The following is a 20,173-nucleotide window of genomic DNA, read 5'->3' as shown; positions in this document are numbered from 1 at the left end:
TTTTTTGTATCTGGGTATTTAAAATATGTTTTCGGTATTATGGATATTTTTAAGTTAAAAGAGTAAAGCTATCAAAATTTTACTTATATATTTTGGGTATTCGAATAAAATTTTGGGTATTTTTCAATTCTTTAGTTTATATTTCGGGTAAAAAAATTGAGTCGTTTAAGATATTTGACTATTTTTGGGTATTTGTTTGAGCTTTCAAAAAATTTCGTGTTTCAAATATTTTTTTGTTTTCGGGTATTTAGAGTATTTTTGTATCCTAAATATCCAAACTAACATGACCCGTCATATACTCAAAAATTATAATTATTTAAATTATTGATGCGAACTGATCCAGACATGAAAAGAACCGATCTGAATCCGAACTGAAAATATTCAAATACCTAGTTGGTCTAATGTCTGGAAACCAAAAAGAATCATTCCATACTTGGTCTGAGACCCGAATTCTAAAGCTTACTCTCTCACTCTCATACAATGTGTGTATTTTATAAGAGTTATTGTTAGGTTGATGAGATTTAAGATTTACTTGGCACATTTTTTCTAATTTAATATTGCAATCCCAACAATAATCTAAGAACATAATACAAAACCTTTAACATTGTCCACAATGTCTGCTATAATTTGCTTTTAATAGTGTTGATATTGGTACATCATTAATGGTAGATGTTATAAGTTGTAGATACTATAGGTGGGTACGTTTGGTAACCATTAAGCATTTTTATACGTAGATAAGATAAGTGGGTCAAAAAAAATTGAGATTAAAGGAGAGGTTACATATATTTATAAATGTTAGAGAATATTATTTGGTTGCTATATAGTAAAGGTTTGTTATAATATTTGATTATATATAATAGATTGGACTAAAAATGAAAGGGTGCAATAACCTGTTTAAGTAAATTTTTTAAGATTCTTTCTTTTTTTAATAGTATAGATGAGAATATTTTTTTGATTGATTTCTTTCTACGAAGACAAAAAAGTTGTTCTATAGAATGTTTGATTTCCGCACTTTTCATTATTTAAAAATTTTTCTAAATCAAAATAAGAGAACAATATACTGATTTTTTGAATAAATAGATAGACTGATTGAGGGACACTGACTTCAGTTACCTTAAATTTTTGTATGCTAATCGCCTAATCCACCAACTGATATTAGAATCTAACTATTCGAATTATTACATAAAATTTATGACAATGAAAATTCTAAGAAACCAAAATCAATGCTGGTATTTTAGAACCCCGTATCTCACTTGAGGTGGCTACTTATTTTCTGTTTAATTGTTTTTCTATATAAGATAAGTTCGAAAATTTGTAGCTTTGCTTTGCCAAGAAATTTCATCTGCGCTGTATTTCAAATCTCATCCGACTCTTTCAAACAATTGTTTTTTATTACTTTTTAGTCAACACTAATGTTTTTTTTTTCATTCCTAGACTTCTTCTTTTAAGTACCAATTTTGGTAATATCATTTCAAAGTCTTCATAGATCTTAAGACTCTTTCAAACCGATTCATTCCTCTCTCTCTCTCTCTCTCTCTCTCTCTCTCTCTCTCTCTCTCTCTCTCTCTCTCTCTCTCTCTCTCTCTCTCTCTCTCTCTCTCTCTCTCTCTCTCTCTCTCTCTCTCTCTCTCTCTCTCTCTCTCTCTATACATATATTATATATGTAACATAACATAACATAAATGGGAAGTTAAAAGAATCACATTAGGTGTCCGTATCCCCAATCTTTCGATGATGAAGACTACTAAAAAAACTCGTAACACCTTTTTGAGTCACTTTGTCTTGTTCCTTTCGTGTTTTGTGTTGATGGAAGTTGGTTTAGGACAAAGCCCGACAAGTGAAATTAAAGTAGGAGTAGTTCTTGATCTCAAAACAACATTTTCCAAGATCTGTCTCACTTCTATTAATATGTCGTTGTCCGATTTCTATGGAGATCATCCTAATTACCGTACAAGACTTGCGCTTCATGCCAGAGATTCCATGGAAGATGTTGTCCAGGCTTCAGCTGCAGGTTCGTTTCTTTTCTCTCTCTTACTTCTGTTCTACATGTATGGCTGTTGCCTGATTTCCTATACGTAGTATGTTATTAGATTTAACTGAATAAAACATACTTACTAATTAAGAAGTTAAGGTAACATGCAGACATGATTCAGCTGGTTACTATTTTCAATGAATCTGAACAATCTTTCCGATGATTATTAGAATTCCAAGTTGTTTGGAAGTCTTCTTTTGTGGTCTTTGTTTAAAGTATTGGTGACGATTGCTCTTTCAAATTTTACTATTAAAATTCTAAGTTCTCTTAATGTGGTCTATTCTAAGAGAATTCTCTGGATAGACAAAATCTCATGTCTCTTTCTTTTCTAGAAAGTCTTGGCGAGAAGCCGAATTGTATGGTTGAAAATTCATGTTAATATATCGTCAAAATCATTTCTCATTCTTTTCCTAAAATTCACTGGTTTTCTAATATATTAGATCACTGATGTAAAATCATATGCATGATAACATTACCACAAATGCTTTCTCGTATATTAATCAATGTTATTTCATTGTCATTATTTATCAATATCATAAAGATATAGGGCGGTTTTTTTCTTATCTTAAAGAAGTTATATGTAATGAACATCGAAAATTATTCAACATTTACTAACTTTTTATTAATGTTATGTACCATATGATGTGAAATAAATAATTAAAATTTTAAATATATATTAAAAGTAAGCAAACTAATTTAATTGATTCGTAATCAACATTTTTAAATAGATGATAAGAATTATATTGTAGTTAGTTAATTAAAGTACTTGCATAGATGATTAATTTCCGAAATTAAACATTAATTAAGATATTGTATTTTGGACAATATATATGAGTAGTAACTAGTCATTTTATTTTTATATGATCAATTTGTTTTTTTTTTGTATACCAAAAAAGAAATCATTCCAAATATTCTCCTGCCCAAATTGTTTTATGAAAAACAAAATCAAAATTTATTTCGTCTAATATGTTTAGGACACACATAATATTCTAATAATAAATTCTGTAGAACAAAGGTTTGTTTTATATTTTCTCGAGCTCATTCAATCTTTTTGTTTGCAGCCTTGGACCTGATCAAGAATGAGCAAGTGAGCGCCATCATAGGACCAAGAAGCTCTATGCAAGCTGAATTTATGATAAGAATGGCCAACAAATCTCAAGTACCGATCATCACATTCTCAGCAACAAGCCCTCTTTTAACGTCCATCAAGAGCCCTTACTTTTACCGTGCCACTCTCGACGACTCGTGCCAGGTGGAAGCCATTGCGGCCGTTGTTAACTCCTTTGGGTGGAGAAGCGTCGTGGCCATTTATGTGGACAACGAGTTAGGTAAAGGAATTATGCATTCATTGTCAGATGCTTTGCAAGACGTGGAAGTCCACAGAAGTGTGATCTCTACGGAGGCTAGCGATGATCAGATTCTAAAGGAGCTTTATAAGCTTAAGACAAGACAGACAAGGGTATTCGTTATCCACATGGCCTCAAGACTCGGGTTCCGGGTTTTGCAGAAAGCTAGGAAGATCGGGATGTTGGAGAAAGAGTATGTCTGGTTACTATCAAATGGAATGACGAATATGATGACACATGATGGTCGTAGCTTAGAGACTATGCAAGGCGTGCTAGGTGTGAGGAATCATGTCCGTAAATCAAAAGAGCTTGAAGATTTCGTTTGAGATGGAAAAGAAAGTACCAGAAGGACAACCCATCGACGAGGGATGATGTAGAGCTGAATGTTTTCGCATTATGGGCGTATGATTCGATCACTGCATTGGCCACAGCCGTGGAGAAAACCAACACAAATAACATGAGGTATGATAACTTTAGCGCTTTGTCAAATAACACGACAGATCTTGGGACCTTAGGGGTCTCTCTCTACGGTCCAAGTCTTCTGGAGGCTCTCTCCCGTGTAGAATTCAAGGGTCTAGCAGGAGAGTTTAGTCTCGTTAACAGGCAGCTCGTGGCATCAACTTTTGATATCATCAATGTTGTTGGAAACGAAGAGAGGATAATCGGAACATGGACACCAAGAGATGGACTTATGAATACAAATTCAAAGAAAACTACGTTGTTTTCAAACGAAAGGTTGGGGCCGGTGGTATGGCCCGGGAGTTCGTATGGTGTTCCAAAAGGTTGGGAGGTTCCAACGGACGGTAAGAAAATTAAAGTAGGCGTTCCCGTAAAGCAAGGCTTCTTCAATTTTGTGGAGGTCACGACAAATCCGATCACTAACGTAACAACCGCAAAGGGTTACGCCATAGACATCTTTGAAGCTGCTCTTAAGAAGTTGCCATATTCAGTCATTCCTCGTTACTACCGTATCGAGTCTCCAGAAGATAACTACAATTATTTGGTCCACCAAGTCTATGACGGGGTTAGTTCTTTTCTTTTTTTTTTCTTCCCATATTCCCAATTTATAACAAAATTATACAATCACCATTCGTAACAAGTCCATAATATATAGTAGATTAGATAATTTTTTTCTTTAACGTGTGTTTTTTGTTAACATATTGTTAATTAATAAATGACGCAGACGTTGGATGCAGTTGTTGGAGATATAACCATAACAGCAAATAGGTCAATGTATGTTGATTTCACCTTACCTTACACAGAGTCTGGAGTATCTATGTTGGTGCCGCTCAGGGACAACGAAAACAAGAACACATGGGTTTTCCTGAAACCATGGAGCTTAGACCTATGGATCACCACCGGTTGCTTTTTCGTCCTCATCGGTTTTATTGTGTGGCTGTTCGAACATAGAGTCAACTCCGACTTTCGTGGACCGCCTCACCACCAGATTGGCACCAGTTTCTGGTTCTCTTTCTCCACTATGGTCTTTGCTCACCGTAAGTTCTTACAACAATCAAGAATACGATAGTGATAAATGTTAAGTTTATTGGCTTAATAACATATATTATAGTAAGAAACAATAATATTAAAAACAATTTTATTGTTATTATTATTATTATTTTATAATTTAAACAATATTATAAGGTAGAGAAATTGTTTGTGTGTCTATAGGCGAGAAGGTGGTGAGCAATTTAGCAAGGTTTGTGGTGATCGTCTGGTGTTTTGTGGTGCTTGTGCTCACTCAGAGCTACACAGCGAATCTCACCTCTTTCCTAACGGTACAACGTTTAGAACCAAGAGCGACAAGTGTGGAAGATCTAATCAGAAATGGGGAGTCTGTAGGTTTCCAACATGGGGCTTTTGTTAAAGATACTCTAAAAGGTCTAGGATTCAAGGAATCACAGCTCAAGTCTTTTGGTTCTGCTGAAAAATGCGACGAGCTTTTGTCCAATGGGACATCGAAAGGTGGTATAGCAGCAGCTTTCGACGAAGTGGCCTACCTTAAGGCTATCCTTTCTAAGTACTGCTCCAAATATGCAATAGTTGAACCGTCCTTTAAGACTGCTGGTTTTGGGTTTGTAAGTTCCTTATATTCTTCACTTTACTTTTAAAAAGGATTTTTCAAATACTGAAAAGTATATAGGGAAAATTGCCAAAAGAGAACAAAAAAACAAGGTTGTTGTCCCCTTGGTATAAAACCAACATGAAGTTGTCTCAATAGTATAATATTTTTCATAATCCCAAAACTAACCCTATATTTAATCTAATTAAACACAATTTATAAATTAATTTGAATTTTTTTAAAAAAAGTTAATGGAAAAAAAGGAAAAAAAAACATTTGAAAGGCAATCGAAAACAAAAAAAGAAAAAAAATATAGATATGCATCATAGAGAACAAGAGTTTATGAGAAGAATCAAAAGAAAAACTATGGAAAACTCATAGATTGATGAAGAAGAGAAGGGAGAATCATTTTTTTAAAAAAAATTTCAAGTAAAATCGATCATAACACGTTTTAGGAAGTTAGAATATTTTTAGGAGATGTTTAGAATATTTCCTTAACTGAAATTTCATTAATTTTCGCAAAAAATCAGGTATTCTTATCCGTAGAAGACGACTTCTAAAAGTTTAGAAGAATGATAAAAATTCTGAATACACTTTCTACTTTGATTAGACGTAAGAGTACATTGTAGAAAACACATTCCCTGAAATTTAGAATACTTTATAAAAGTAGAATATGCATTCGGAAGGAAATTGGATACCTTTACGATTAATAGAATGCACATTCCTCTTTTTTAGAAATTTAGTAAATAGTAAAATGGGCGTTCTAAAAGAAGTAGATGAACGTGTTTATTTTAGAAATTATTTTCTACTATACCATTTTTCGTAGAAGACGCATTCTATTTTTAGTAGAACGTATTTTAAAAATCTTATTTACCAAGTTTTTGAACAAAAGAAAATTACCAGCTTGTGTATATGGATGTTTTATTAATTGTTTATATTTTTAATAATTTTTTTGATTAAAAAAATTATTTATTTCATTAGCTTTCAGAAATACAAAGGGTAAAAAAGAAAAAAAATGGACAAAATTGGTTTTATACCAAAGGGACAACAACCTTGTTTTTTTGTTCTCTTTTAGCAATTTTCCCGATATATGTATTTCCTTTTTTCTTTTCTTTAAAAAAAGTTTTTAAGGGTTTTACCTTAGTTTTAAAAAGGGTCTTTTAAAAATACCAAAGAGTAAGTATGTATTTTCTTTTTCTTTTCTTAACAAAAAAACAGTATGTATTTTCTTTGCTCTCGCTTATTTTGTTTCCGTGATAAATGTGGTAGGCATTCCCAAAGAACTCGCCTATGACAGGAGATGTATCAAGGGCTATTTTGAATTTGACACAAGGTGAAGAAATGGCAGGCATCGAGAACAAATGGTTCAACCGTCTCAGCCTCGCTAGTGAATGTCCTGATCCAAAGACTGCTCTTTCATCTAACCGTCTCAGCCTCAGTAGCTTCTGGGGTCTATTTCTAATAGCAGGCATTGCTTCATTCCTGGCATTTCTCATCTTTGTAGGCCACTTCTTGTACGAACATAGGCACACGCTCTGCGATAATACCGAAGGTTCCTTGTGGAGAAAGCTAACGTCTTTGCTCAGAACCTTTGATGCGAAAGACACAAAGTCTCATACTTTCAAGAACAGTGCCGTTCATAATGTGAGTTCACCTGTTACTCAGTGTACTCCGAGCCCTTCAACTTTGCAGATGAGACCATGGCCACGAAGTATGTCATTAAACAGGGAGTTTGAGCTAAGACGAGCCTCTTTTTTCATGAGTGAAGAACGTCTCACCACGCAAGCGGAACATAATAAACATGGAGAATCTGATATTGAATCTGGATCTGAACGATAGCTAGAGAGTTAGAAAAAATATGATTTTCCTTTTATTTAAAGGTTAGAAAACAAACTCACCCAACAATTTGAACCAATCGGATCTACAAAGCTAATTGGGCCGTCGCTCAAGGTCCACTGTTTAGATACGACCACTACATTATTTTACAAATATATTTCATTTTTTTAGTATATGTATCAATTCTGCTGTGTTTTGATAATGTTTTTCCATAAACACCAATGCTTCAACTTTTATTAGAATCTGCAAACTTCCGCCTAAAAACAATACATTGATATGCTAATGCTGTTTCCATTACCATTCATCCGTTCCAATTCCAATCATTCTTTTATTTTGAAAACGATCAATCATAATACAAGCTTCAAAGTTTTACAGGTGACAAACGATTTCCATAATTCAAAATTATTATAATCTAACATTAAAATTTTCCTAATTGTTTGTATATATTTGTGTGCACTTATCTGTATTATGAATATAAACCACTAAATTAAAAGCAAAACAAAATTTCCAATCAACTAAATTTTCTAATCAACTAGATTTCCGGAATTTCATGCATGCCAATAATATTCTAAAACATAAATACCGATCTTTTCGAATCAATAACCATATATATCTAAGGGAAAATTGCTAAAAGAGAACAAAAAAACAAGGTTGTTGTCCCTTTGGTATAAAACCAATTTTGTCCATTTTTTTTCTTTTTTACCCTTTGTATTTCTGAAAGCTAATGAAATAAATAATTTTTTTAATCAAAAAAATTATTAAAAATATAAACAATTAATAAAACATCCATATACACAAGCTGGTAATTTTCTTTTGTTCAAAAACTTGGTAAATAAGATTTTTAAAATACGTTCTACTAAAAATAGAATGCGTCTTCTACGAAAAATGGTATAGTAGAAAATAATTTCTAAAATAAACACGTTCATCTACTTCTTTTAGAACGCCCATTTTACTATTTACTAAATTTCTAAAAAAGAGGAATGTGCATTCTATTAATCGTAAAGGTATCCAATTTCCTTCCGAATGCATATTCTACTTTTATAAAGTATTCTAAATTTCAGGGAATGTGTTTTCTACAATGTACTCTTACGTCTAATCAAAGTAGAAAGTGTATTCAGAATTTTTATCATTCTTCTAAACTTTTAGAAGTCGTCTTCTACGGATAAGAATACCTGATTTTTTGCGAAAATTAATGAAATTTCAGTTAAGGAAATATTCTAAACATCTCCTAAAAATATTCTAACTTCCTAAAACGTGTTATGATCGATTTTACTTGAAATTTTTTTTAAAAAATGATTCTCCCTTCTCTTCTTCATCAATCTATGAGTTTTCCATAGTTTTTCTTTTGATTCTTCTCATAAACTCTTGTTCTCTATGATGCATATCTATATTTTTTTTCTTTTTTTGTTTTCGATTGCCTTTCAAATGTTTTTTTTTCCTTTTTTCCATTAACTTTTTTTAAAAAATTCAAATTAATTTATAAATTGTGTTTAATTAGATTAAATATAGGGTTAGTTTTGGGATTATGAAAAATATTATACTATTGAGACAACTTCATGTTGGTTTTATACCAAGGGGACAACAACCTTGTTTTTTTGTTCTCTTTTGGCAATTTTCCCTATATCTAATTACTTTAATAAAAAATCTTAACTTTACTCAAATAAACTAAAATCTCGATAAGTAGTTAAATTAAGAAAACTGAATATCATGATTCTTCGGAAAAAATTTAGAACACTTCCATGCTAATAAGTGATACATCATACTGTCACTTACTACCTTATACAACTCTGGCTCTTTTGTCTTGTTAAATTTTTTCGCATTTATAAAATTGTTAATATCATCACCAGTAGGTTGCTTTTTCAAAAAAAAAAAGAGAGTAAAATATGTGCATGCGGTAGACCTCTTTTCTAAAATTCAATGGGATACATTGCTGTGAATGTAAAATAAAAAAAATATATATTTAAATGATGATATTGCTAACGTAATATAATTGAAAATATTTCTTATTAGGGTTGACATTAGTTAGTACAAGATGTAGTTTTTCCTAAAACTTTGTCTTTTTCTGGTTAACTCAGTCATGAGATCATCAAACTTAATTTTGAAAATTTTAGAAATGATTTCGAGACCGAAGAAATTTATTAATGTATAGTGTTTATTTCTCCTGTATACTACATATATTTAAGATTTACCACAAAATCTTTGCTGTTTTATTATCCTCTCTTTGCAGCTAACCATATTTAAACTTTCAACCTATTTTTATCGTATTCATTTCTCTTTTTATTCATGTCAAAATAAAAACCAAATCTTTAATATGGAAGTTTCATGATTGAATCCTTAAATGTAAAATTTAGTTATGTGAATTTTTGGGTGCGATCATACCAGCACTAATGCACCGGATCCCAGGAAGTCCTCGTGTTGCACCCTTTTTTATTAAATTGATCAAAAAAAAAGTTATGTGATTTTTTATAATTTTAATTATATTAAACAATTTGAGAACATGAATAATGATCCGATTACAAGCGGAGTCACACAAAATCACACAAATCAACTATCTCCTATCTACCTTCGCTCAATCCATATCATCGGCGCGTTCCGCTAGACCGCATTTAGTATCATTGCGTATCGATTACCGTATTATACCTTGACTCAACTATCGAAGTTATATCTCACTTAATATGTAAATTTCTTACTTCTGGTATAATGCACTTTTCTTGCCCAAAGGATGATTATGCAGGTATACATAAGGACCAGGAGAACGTGGGTTCAAGGTTAAAACAAGAAGAAATCATCAGTGAACCAGACCCGCAATAAGGACTTAAACCAGTCACTAGCGATCTATTGAAACTAGGAGATGTTTCGGTTCAAGCACATGAGAAGGTACAAAATAATTTAAATAAATTAGTGTTCTCTTGTTTTGACTCTTCCAGGACTGCCATGATATGCTTGTCTAGTCCCAAAATGTATGAAACATGTACATCATTTAGCAACAAACCTATGAAGCAAAATAAGGTGGTCTTAAAGACAGATGACAAGGCACCACCAAAGGAGCATTCTTGGCTTAAACACTCTCTGGAAAAGATGGCATTAGAACCAGCAGCATCTTAATTCAGGAAGAACCCCCAGACCAGTCATCAAACAGACAGGCTGTGCCATTAGATGCACCAATCAAGCGTCCAAATCAGGTAAGTGCGACTATTCCTTGTTTGATAATCAATGAATTGGAAGTTGTGCATACTGGTTTATTATGCCCTGAAGAGTTTGAAGAAAGACTAGGATGTCTAGATCATAATTCTTGTCTTCGATCACACTTAGAAAAGAAGCAAGAAATTTTTCCATCTGTTGAAATTGAAATACATCGAACTGATTTATATTCTGATTATTCCATGACTGCCATAACACACTTGTCTCTAGCCAAAGATGTTGAGTTTATGACAGGAACCAAAGCTGAAGATTTTAGAGGAGATCTGTCCAAGACCAAGATCAAACCAGACCGGACCGGAGGGGTTATCATATCCTACCTGTTCAAAGAAGAACAACCAGATGCACCATGCATCACTAAACCAAAATCTTACCACAGTAAGACGGGGGTGTATTCAATATAATATTTGAGGTGATTTGACTTTTAATAGAGTTTTAGATGATTTTAATAAGTTGCAGAGATTTAGGTGATTTATGTTAAACCACTCTAGAATATAACTTAAAACCATGAGATTTGGGTTTTAATTTTTTTTTAACTAAGAAACTCCACCTAAACACCCTAAAATCACCTGAAAACTTTAAAACTCCACAACTTAAAATATTTATAAAAACAGTGGATTTTAGAGTACTTTACGAAATGTTAAGTTCAATAACAGTGGATTTAAATGAGTTTTTAACATTCATGTTTGAATAACATTGAATTTGTTATTTTAATACAAATCACCTAAAATCTTCAGTTGAATACACCCCCTTAGACTCCCAAAGAGAATGAAAGCTGACTTGATCTGTCTTGGTGCAGGTTATCCAGTTTTGAGGTCGAAACCTTTTCAAGGGGGAGGAAATGTTGTGGGCACAGAAACCATACCTGAACCGAAGCTCAGCCAGACAAACAACAACTGCAACAACTGCCTCAATAGAGCTACCAGCCACAGAGGTTCATTCCAAAGAGTGCATCTCAACAACCAGAAGAAATATTGGCATTAAACCAATTTTCACGGAAGGTAAACTCAACAATTCATCACTGAGGCTTGGAATTACAAGAAAAGCTTCACGGAGAAAGAAGTTATGGATTTTAAAACTGGAGGTTTCCCAGACCGTCCAGTTGCTAGTATCAGCTCTTAGAAGTGGATTTAAGCCCAATCATGAAGCGGCCCAAGCCAAACTCAATTATGGACTTCAAGAGGGATGTTTTGTGGATCCAACAAGCCAAGAATCATGAGGAAAAGCCCAGTGAAGTTGAAGATATAACAATTTTCTTAAACCGGTTATAAGGAGAGAGTTATGGAAAGATTGGGAAATCAATTCAGCCAACAATCTCCAAACCAAGAATACTCAACCAAGGAAGCTTCCACGCGATCCAAGACATCCAGAGGACACATCCAACGATCCAGAAGAGCCTTACATCATTTTACCATACACCAGCAAGTATTAGAACAAGAGAATCTTTATTTCGGGTAACTTGCCTTTTTCGAAATCATTCTTTCTTGGAGGAATTAAGGATCAACGGCTCTTTCCCTTCCAACCAGAAGATACCAAGATAAATGTGAGTTTATTCAACAATCATAGACTCCTATTTCGTGGATACAAAACCAAGATATCAAGATACAAGATCAGACCTTCCAAATGGCTACAAATCAGCCTAACGGCTAGTTCATTGAAGACAAAGACCATCAGCTTTATTTTTTTGTATTTTCTTTCCTTTCTAGAGTATTAGAACGTTATAGTTTATTCTTGTTCCTTACAAAGAAGAAATGCATGTGCTCGGCTGTAGATGGGTGTTTCGAACTCAATTAAATGCAGATGGAACTCTAAAGAAGAGGAGATCTAGACTTGTTGCAAAAGGCTATGAACAATCTGAGGGGATTGATTACCTTGATACCTATAGTCTGGTGGTACGCACTGCAACCATACGACTGGTTCTTCATACAGCTACGGTGATGCAATGGGAAATCCACCAGTTCGATGTTCAGCACGTGTTCCTCCATGGTGACTTGAGTGAGACCGTTTACATGAGGCAGCCTGCAGGCTTTGTGGCCAAGGATCATCCTGATCACGTGTGCCTTCTTCGCAAAGCCATCTATGGTCTGAAACAGGCTCTCCGAGCTTGGTTTGACAAATTCAGCACGTTTCTCTTGGAGTTTGGCTTCACTTGCAGCTTCTCTGATCCTTCCATGTTCATCTGCATCAAAGACGAGAACATCATTATTCTCTTGCTTTATGTGGATGACATGTTAGTAACAGGGAACAACTAAAAAGCTACTTCAAAACCTACACGATGCTCTCAACACTCAGTTCAAAATGAAAGATCTGGGTCAGCTAAGCTACTTTTTGGGAATTCAAATAGGTTGTTCATGTCTCAGCAAAAATATGCCGAAGACCTACTAGCAGTGGCCCAAATGGCAGACCGCAGTCCTATGCCCACACATCTACCTCATGATCTAAATCGAGGAACTCCAAAAGATGAACTATTCTCAAATCCCACCTATTTTCGCAGTCTAGCTGGTAAGTTACAATACTTAACCTTGACCACACATGACATACAATTCGCAATGAATTATGTATGTTAGAAGATGCACTCCCCTTCGGTCACTGACTTAACCACCTTAAAAGGATCGTAAGGTACGTTAAAGGGACTGTCACGATGGGTGTGTCTTTCTCACGACATACTGATTTCAGTGTCACAGCCTTCAGCGACAGTGACTGGAGAGGCTGTCCCTCTACCAGCAGATCAACTGAAGGATTCTCTACTTATTTAGGATCTAATATTGTATCGTGGTCATCTAAGAAGCAATCTACTATCTCTAAGAGCTCTACAGAAGCAGAATATCATTCTCTATCAGAGACAAGATCGGAGGTTACCTGGCTGTGTCTCGTGCTTAAGGACCTCGGAATCCCTCTTTCTACTACGCCTCTGATGCTCTGCGACAATCTCTCCACCGTGATGCTTGCAGTGAATCCTTCGTTCCACTCCAAGACTAAACACTTCACCAGAGACCACCACTACATCCGTGAACGTGTGGCTCTGAAAGCTGTCAAAGTCAGGAACATCTCAAACAAGTTTCAGGTCGCCGATATCTTTACGAAGTCAAGCCGTACCTGCAAACAAGACAAAGAAGACATTAAAGCTCCCAACGTTAAAGACCTGTAGGCGGCGTCCGTAAAAGCAAACTCAAGCTCACAGACAGCTCATGTGATTGCAACGGCTAATAAATTCCAAGCTCTATGTGATGAGCTGGCAGAGACATCTTAAACCCTAGTAGAATTCTCTATATAAGCAATTGTAAACAAAGAACAATGCAAGAGAGTTTATGAAATAAGAAAGTTTTACCTCTTCACCTCTGTTAAGCCTCTGCTTTCACACCAAACAGAACCATGAGCAGAGCACCATTGAAACAATCAAGACTGCTTCTCCGGGAGCTGAGAACCGGTGCCGTGTAGAAAAGAAACAGAGAGAAGGAAACCGTCAGAGCTGTAACGGGGAGGCTATAGACGACCCCACCGAACAACAACGCCTCTTGTCTCCACGGGCCTACGCTTGGAGGACCGACACACGCCGCTACACTGAAGCTGAGCTCGCCTCCGAAGAAGAAAACACTCTGGAGCTCTCTAGAGAAAGGTTTTGTTACAATGAATAGAAATTTTTAACAATGCAATCAGAAAAATTTACGGCTCCTCTGTTTGAGCCTTCTGCGTATACCACCGTGTATGCTTGGGCGCAATGTTTACATACAATCATCGAACGAAAACATGATAGTGATTGTTTTCTTTGATTTTAGGTATGAGGAATCCAAGATTATTGAGAACAATACGTTTGTGATCAGTTTCCAACTAGATTCTGATAAACTATAAGGGGTAAATTAGGTGGGCTTACACATTGTTGCATGTTTTTCGGCATTCAATTAAAATGCAAAGTAACTATTACATTGTGTCATTCAGTGTGTAAGAGTATTTTACAGGAGAATTTTTTTATTAAGCACACACTTAAGCTAGTTTTAAAGAGACAACATAAGGAAAAGAGAGAAAAGGACGAGTCAGTGAAGGATTAGCTCGCTATAGATCACTAGCTGATATGTTCACGGCCACCACCAACTGTAGTCCATTGCATCTCGTTCTTTGACCTTTTGAGTTGGGTTGAGTGGCTTTTCTTGTAAGAAACTCTGAGCAGAAGCGGTCATGTCTGCATGCATTGCAAGGACTCTGTTTCAGGAGCAGACTCCCATAGCTCGAATAACGCAAACCCGTGATCACACTGCTACTCCGGCGGACCGGCCATATCCATTTCATCCACAACCACAGCTTCATTTGGAGGGTTTTATGTAGTATGTATCATTGACTTCCGAGACAAGATAATTTTAGGATAGATCTTCCCTCAATGAACAGTGGCTATTTGGGAGGTTGGCAATCTTATTAAAAGCTAGTACTTTCTGTGGGTGCAACCTCACAAATATGTGCTTGTGTAGCTAAAACTTCTGTATTTTCATTGATATTGCTTGGAATATTGCTCTAACAAGAGTAGCCTTTGAATTTAATGTGATCATGTTTAAGCTATATGAGAAACAACTGTCTTTGAAACCAAATGCTACACTTAGTTATTCCTCATGGACATGCACTTTTTTGGGACTCAAATAAAAAAAAAGAAGACGAGATTATTACATAACCAGTTCGAGATTCTTTCTCTGACCAGTTGGAAACCCCACCGCAGGTCTAAGTTCTAAACCATGTATGCACAAGTGACGAAGGATCGGATCAATAAATTGGTGACTTAAATACCCTTTGAACCGGGGACATCGATCCACTCAAGCTGTATCTCTACCTCTCCACATTCCACGTGCTGGAGCCTAAGGAACATGTTCTGAACAAGCTTCCCTTGGTTCCACACAATATGGCTCTCTTCAGACAAACAGTTCTGTCTGGTCGGCTGTATCTTCATTATAATAGTTCCATTGGGAAGTCCTCCTTCGACCTTAGGGCGGTATTTAACGGCTTCAAGATATGTAGCAATGCTGAACTCTGCTTCTCCCATCTTATCATCCGCCGAGAACAAGTCCTTGTCATAAACTGTCTGCGTCATGACAAAGAATGCTTCATTTCTCGGGTGAAACTAGCTAAACGAAAACGTAAGGATCACTTACGAGTTTAATGGGTAGATTTGGATCAGTCACAGAAAGAGTCAAGTCGTCGTTCCATTCGGGGTTTACACTGTGTTTGATCACGTGGGTCTTCAGCTTCTGTATCAAATAAACAAAATTATAAAAAAAAAAAAAAAACATCACAAACTACAAGATTAGGATACAATTCAGTTAAGTAAAAGAATCAAGAATTCTAGTATGCTTTTCTTATTTTTTCTTACAAAAAAGCATTTGATAGTTTTTGATTCTTATTATGAATATGTACAGAATAAATATCGCAAGTCATCATTTCAATTATTTTGTGGTGGAAATGGAGTATTTTTGTTGACAGAAGGAAGAAAGTTGGTGGCTTGGAGTAAAAAAGTACCAATATGCCAGTTACATAAATTCAATAGATTAGTTGTACAAGGACCCACAAATAAGAACATAATCATAAGTCTTCTTTTTGCAGAGGAAAAAATATCACGTCTTCTCAACCACTACCCTAGCAGAGAAGAAAGATATGCAAAAGTCTAACCACTCATTTATATTAGTTTAAGACATAAAGACACCATAACCACTCTTCAAACATATACTAGAAATCAAGACCAAAGACTTCACATTAGTTAATGCATAACTATGACATGTACAGCCTCTAAGTCTGCCTTCAAATCCCATTAACACCTTAAATCTCAGTTCTTCGTGAAATTATGTTGGAGATCTATACCATCAAGAATAAGTAAACCTCATCAAAAGACCCAATAGAGTTATCACTATACAGATCATATTATTTTTTATTGATTACCAACCAACATTTAACAAACACACCAGACTCGAGCAGATGCATCAATAGATTTAGTCTTTTTTTTTTTGAAACACAACAACATATTTAGCCAAACATGCAAAAACTGAAACTAAGAGACCAAGATATTTTCCTTTACCTGCTTTCCAGAGTGAACGACGACGTAAGGATCACTGCTTGAGATATCTCTAATGGCGAGATTCACTCCCCTCTTTACATGAATTCTTAGAAGGCCCAACAGATTCTCCATTGCAAATTTGGTTTCTTCTTCTTTCTTGGACTCTCGACTGATTTAACAATTTGGAAAGCTGTGGTAGGTTTTAGTATTTTATATAGAGATGCGTCAGAGGAGAGAAGGTCTCATTTGGTTTACAATAAGTTATTTTGTTATTTATCATTGACCTAAGAAAAAATATTTTTATTATTCTACCTCTGGCAACCTCTGTCTTTTTACATACGGAGAATATATATACTATTAACTTTGTTTCCCTTGTGGTCGTCATTTCAAAATACATGAAAAGAATCAATAGATTACTGGATCACGGAGTGAGATATTCTATTAAATTTTGCAAATATTTTTGGATAAATATTTTTTGGAAATAGTAACTAAAGATATGCAAAATATATTTTAATGATTTGATCTAATCAAAATTGTAAGAATGTTTAGTTTTTGTCAATACAAATATGATACATATTTCTAAAATCCATTAATATACTTCCATTCTTTCTTTCTGCGTTCCACTGCGGCTACTCCAACAACTCTTTCAATTTCAATAAGACACTGTTGAAAACAGAGATACTCAGCGCGCTTACCAGGCAAGATGAAACTATCATTACAAAAATGAAAAACAAATGGAAATAATGTGTATACCTCTTATCAAGGGAGGGTATTATCTCTTGGACAGCAGAAAGTGTGATGGACTCATCTAACTTCCCTTGAAACTGTAAAGCTTGCTTTTCTTCACTCACTGAAATATATACAGACATTAAAACAAATAGAATGAACATGTACGGGGAGAAAATGTGTTTGCTTTTACCCTCACCTTCTACATCTTCTTGAAGCCTGGATTCTCCTCCTCTAAGATATGAACGTTGATCCACTTTTAAGTCTAGGCCTTTCTGGTCTGCAAATTTCTCTAGTAAACGTCCTATTAGGTTATACGCAACCAAGCTTGCGTCGTCACAAATTTCTTGAACTGCGAGGTACTTGTTCTTTCTTCTGATTGGATTCTGCGCACCATGATCATCACTCTTTATGTTTTCAACAGAATACAATGAACGAGGGCTAATCTGGTTATCTCTGACAGGTTTAAAATCACTGGACGTGGGAGTGGCAAAGATAGACATAGGATGATCTCTTGTAATACTCTCTGTCAGGTCCCTTATAACGAGAGAAGAGCTGATATGATGCTGGTTTGTTTGGTCTGAAGAAACAGTCGAATTCAAAACTGAGCATTCTGCACCAACTTCGTCTTGATCCGGATCGTCTTGACTGTAATCATCATCACTGTCTTCTAGCTCCTCCATATAAGCATCGCCAAAGTCCTGATCAAGCTCATAATCTGGTATACATTGCCAAACTATTTGCTTCACTTGAGCACTCACATTTAATATACACTCGGTCTCTTCCTCAACTGCTTCCCCTGGAAATACTCTATGGTCTACAGTCCGCGTACTCTTGTTGACCAATGAAAGAGCGTTTGTCAAAGACTTTGGGATGACATCCATATCACAGCACTCAAACAGATATTCAATCAGCATTCTCTCGACCGCTGATCTTAAGCTGTTTTTCGATATTTGGGCTTCTGGGTCCAAGATAAGACCCACTCTTTCAAACGCAGCATCAATCCTGGCCGTACGGAGTGACCAAACTGCCTTCACTATCTCCTTCTGCAGCTTCTTTGTTTCTGGTGAGAAATGGAAAAAATCTGTGGGAGCTTTAGTTTTGTTGTAGCCAGGACTTAACTTAAGTGATAAATCTACTAATGACATTGCCTTAGCCAATGGCTCCTGCAGTTTATCCCCTGAAGAAAGTTCTGAGAGCATCTTCTCGCTAGCTTGCTTCACTTGGTCTATCAGATCCATCTTCTTTTCACCCGTTTTACTTGGTTTCAACCGAGGTATCGTCGTAACTGAACCTTCAAGTTTCCTTTTCATTGCAAGTAGAGTCTGGGTCGACAACTTATCTAGCTCATCAAGTACCTTCAACGCAGCATCACGATGAGACGGGAACATGGGTTTTGCTGAATCATTCCGGAAGTTTTCAGAATCACCAAGAGCTTGATGCAACTGCTCAACAACGTCTCTCTCTCTCAAATCTGTGCGGATAGATTCTCTGATAATCTGTTTCATTTTGGGCCGAGTCTTGTCAAACGAAGTAGAGCCTCCAGTGATGATCTTTACAACGAGAGAGAGACCTTCATTCGTTAAAGAATCAAGATACATGCTAAGCCTTCTAACAACGTCTTTAGAGCACAACATGGACTCCTTTCGTTGAGCCTCTTGGCTCTTGCGAAACCCAAATGCTTCTTCTACACGCGACTTTGCTGTCTCGTAGAATAACTGAAAAACAAGATTCGTCAAAAGGCATCTCAATGAAAAATATCAAGAGAGAGAGAGCAAGACTTTACATCATCTTCCCTGAGCAAAGATTCAGGGAGGCATCTGTCAAAACACAAAAAAAAGCTCATCATAGTTGTATAATCTAAGACATTAAAAAATTCAGCAGCTAACTCACTCGGATTCGAGAAACTCAGTCTTTTCTGGAGTGTGATCCTCAGATTCGAGAAACTCAGGTTTAGGCGTATCAAGACCCAACAGCCACCTATATTTTATAAAAACAGAACTAATCAATAGGGAGATTGGTTCAAGATCTAATAATCATTCGAGAATCATATAAACCTTCTCTTGAGTTGAATCCGCTCCTCTTGGTCTTTCATCGCTGCAGCTATCGAATCGCAATCATCCTGAAAGAAATCTGAGCCATCCATCGCCATCTTCTTAGGATTAGGGTTTATCAGTTAAATGTTTATCTGGTGAAGAGTCTGAACTTTGAAGTTGAAAGAACGGGCAGCTCTGAACACATGGTTCGGTTCGGTTCTGTCCAGGTAGGTTGGATTTACAATCCTTAATTTCTTTTTGGTACGGTTTAGATATTTTTTCGGTTCTGTTTTTCGTACTTTTTCGGTTCTATCCAGGTAGGTTGGATTTACAATCCTGAATGAACAACCAAAATAAACTCAGATCACCTAGCTTATGCAGAACAGATGGAGACCAAACTTATTTATTGAATTGCTGTATTTAACTAAATGTTAAAAAAAAAAATTTAAAAAACAAGTTATAAATTTAAAATAAACATCATGTTGACAAATAAAAAAAATATCTAGTAAATTTTTTGAAAAATATATAAAATTCATTACAATAAAACTCATATTGTTAATTTTATATATGGTATTATATCAGCATAATCTTCATCTAAATTTTTAAAATATAACAATACATACATATATATATATATATGTTTAAAGACAAACAAATTATGTTTGATATTTCATTGTGAAAAAATATTACGCAATTATAAATAACCGTTAAATATATAAGTATAAGTAATAATATGAAAGTATACGCATCATTTTATTAAAATAATTAAAATAAAAATATTAATCATGTTTTCTTACTAATAATAATTTTAAAGGATACACTTATATATGTATATCACTAATTATAAATAAATCCATCTAAAATAAATATTACGTAAAAATAAGAAATGAATTAAATCATACTTTTAAA

At 35.1% G+C, this 20,173-nt stretch overlaps 3 protein-coding genes across 3 annotated transcripts; 1 reads left to right on the top strand and 2 right to left on the bottom strand.

The window, feature by feature from the left end:
• The first annotated feature begins 1,580 nt into the window (after window positions 1-1,580).
• LOC111199759 (glutamate receptor 2.8) lies at window positions 1,581-7,449 on the top strand. Its single transcript, XM_022690087.2, is given in 6 exon segments — window positions 1,581-2,011; window positions 3,094-3,696; window positions 3,699-4,402; window positions 4,562-4,874; window positions 5,050-5,456; window positions 6,710-7,449. Coding segments are annotated over 6 exon segments (2,877 nt in total). The 5' UTR covers window positions 1,581-1,731; the 3' UTR covers window positions 7,280-7,449.
• A 7,523-nt stretch (window positions 7,450-14,972) lies between these two features.
• Window positions 14,973-16,740, bottom strand: LOC106391374 (protein C2-DOMAIN ABA-RELATED 1). Its single transcript, XM_013831996.3, has 3 exons — window positions 16,524-16,740; window positions 15,607-15,702; window positions 14,973-15,536 (listed from the first exon to the last, which is right to left on the bottom strand). The coding sequence occupies exons 1-3, from the start codon at window positions 16,632-16,634 to the stop codon at window positions 15,237-15,239; spliced, it is 507 nt and encodes a 168-aa protein (XP_013687450.2). The 5' UTR covers window positions 16,635-16,740; the 3' UTR covers window positions 14,973-15,236.
• A 257-nt stretch (window positions 16,741-16,997) lies between these two features.
• On the bottom strand, window positions 16,998-19,480 carry LOC125595993. Its single transcript, XM_048771355.1, has 6 exons — window positions 19,286-19,480; window positions 19,122-19,208; window positions 19,015-19,048; window positions 17,428-18,946; window positions 17,256-17,352; window positions 16,998-17,165 (listed from the first exon to the last, which is right to left on the bottom strand). The coding sequence occupies exons 1-6, from the start codon at window positions 19,378-19,380 to the stop codon at window positions 17,132-17,134; spliced, it is 1,866 nt and encodes a 621-aa protein (XP_048627312.1). The 5' UTR covers window positions 19,381-19,480; the 3' UTR covers window positions 16,998-17,131.
• Window positions 19,481-20,173: the final 693 nt, after the last annotated feature.

The sequence above is a fragment of the Brassica napus genome, unplaced genomic scaffold (genome assembly GCF_020379485.1).
Source record: "Brassica napus cultivar Da-Ae unplaced genomic scaffold, Da-Ae ScsIHWf_1110;HRSCAF=1577, whole genome shotgun sequence".
NCBI classification, from domain to species: domain Eukaryota; kingdom Viridiplantae; phylum Streptophyta; class Magnoliopsida; order Brassicales; family Brassicaceae; genus Brassica; species Brassica napus.
The sequence above is the reverse complement of the archived record's forward strand: the minus strand, read 5'-3'. Positions and strand labels throughout refer to the sequence as shown.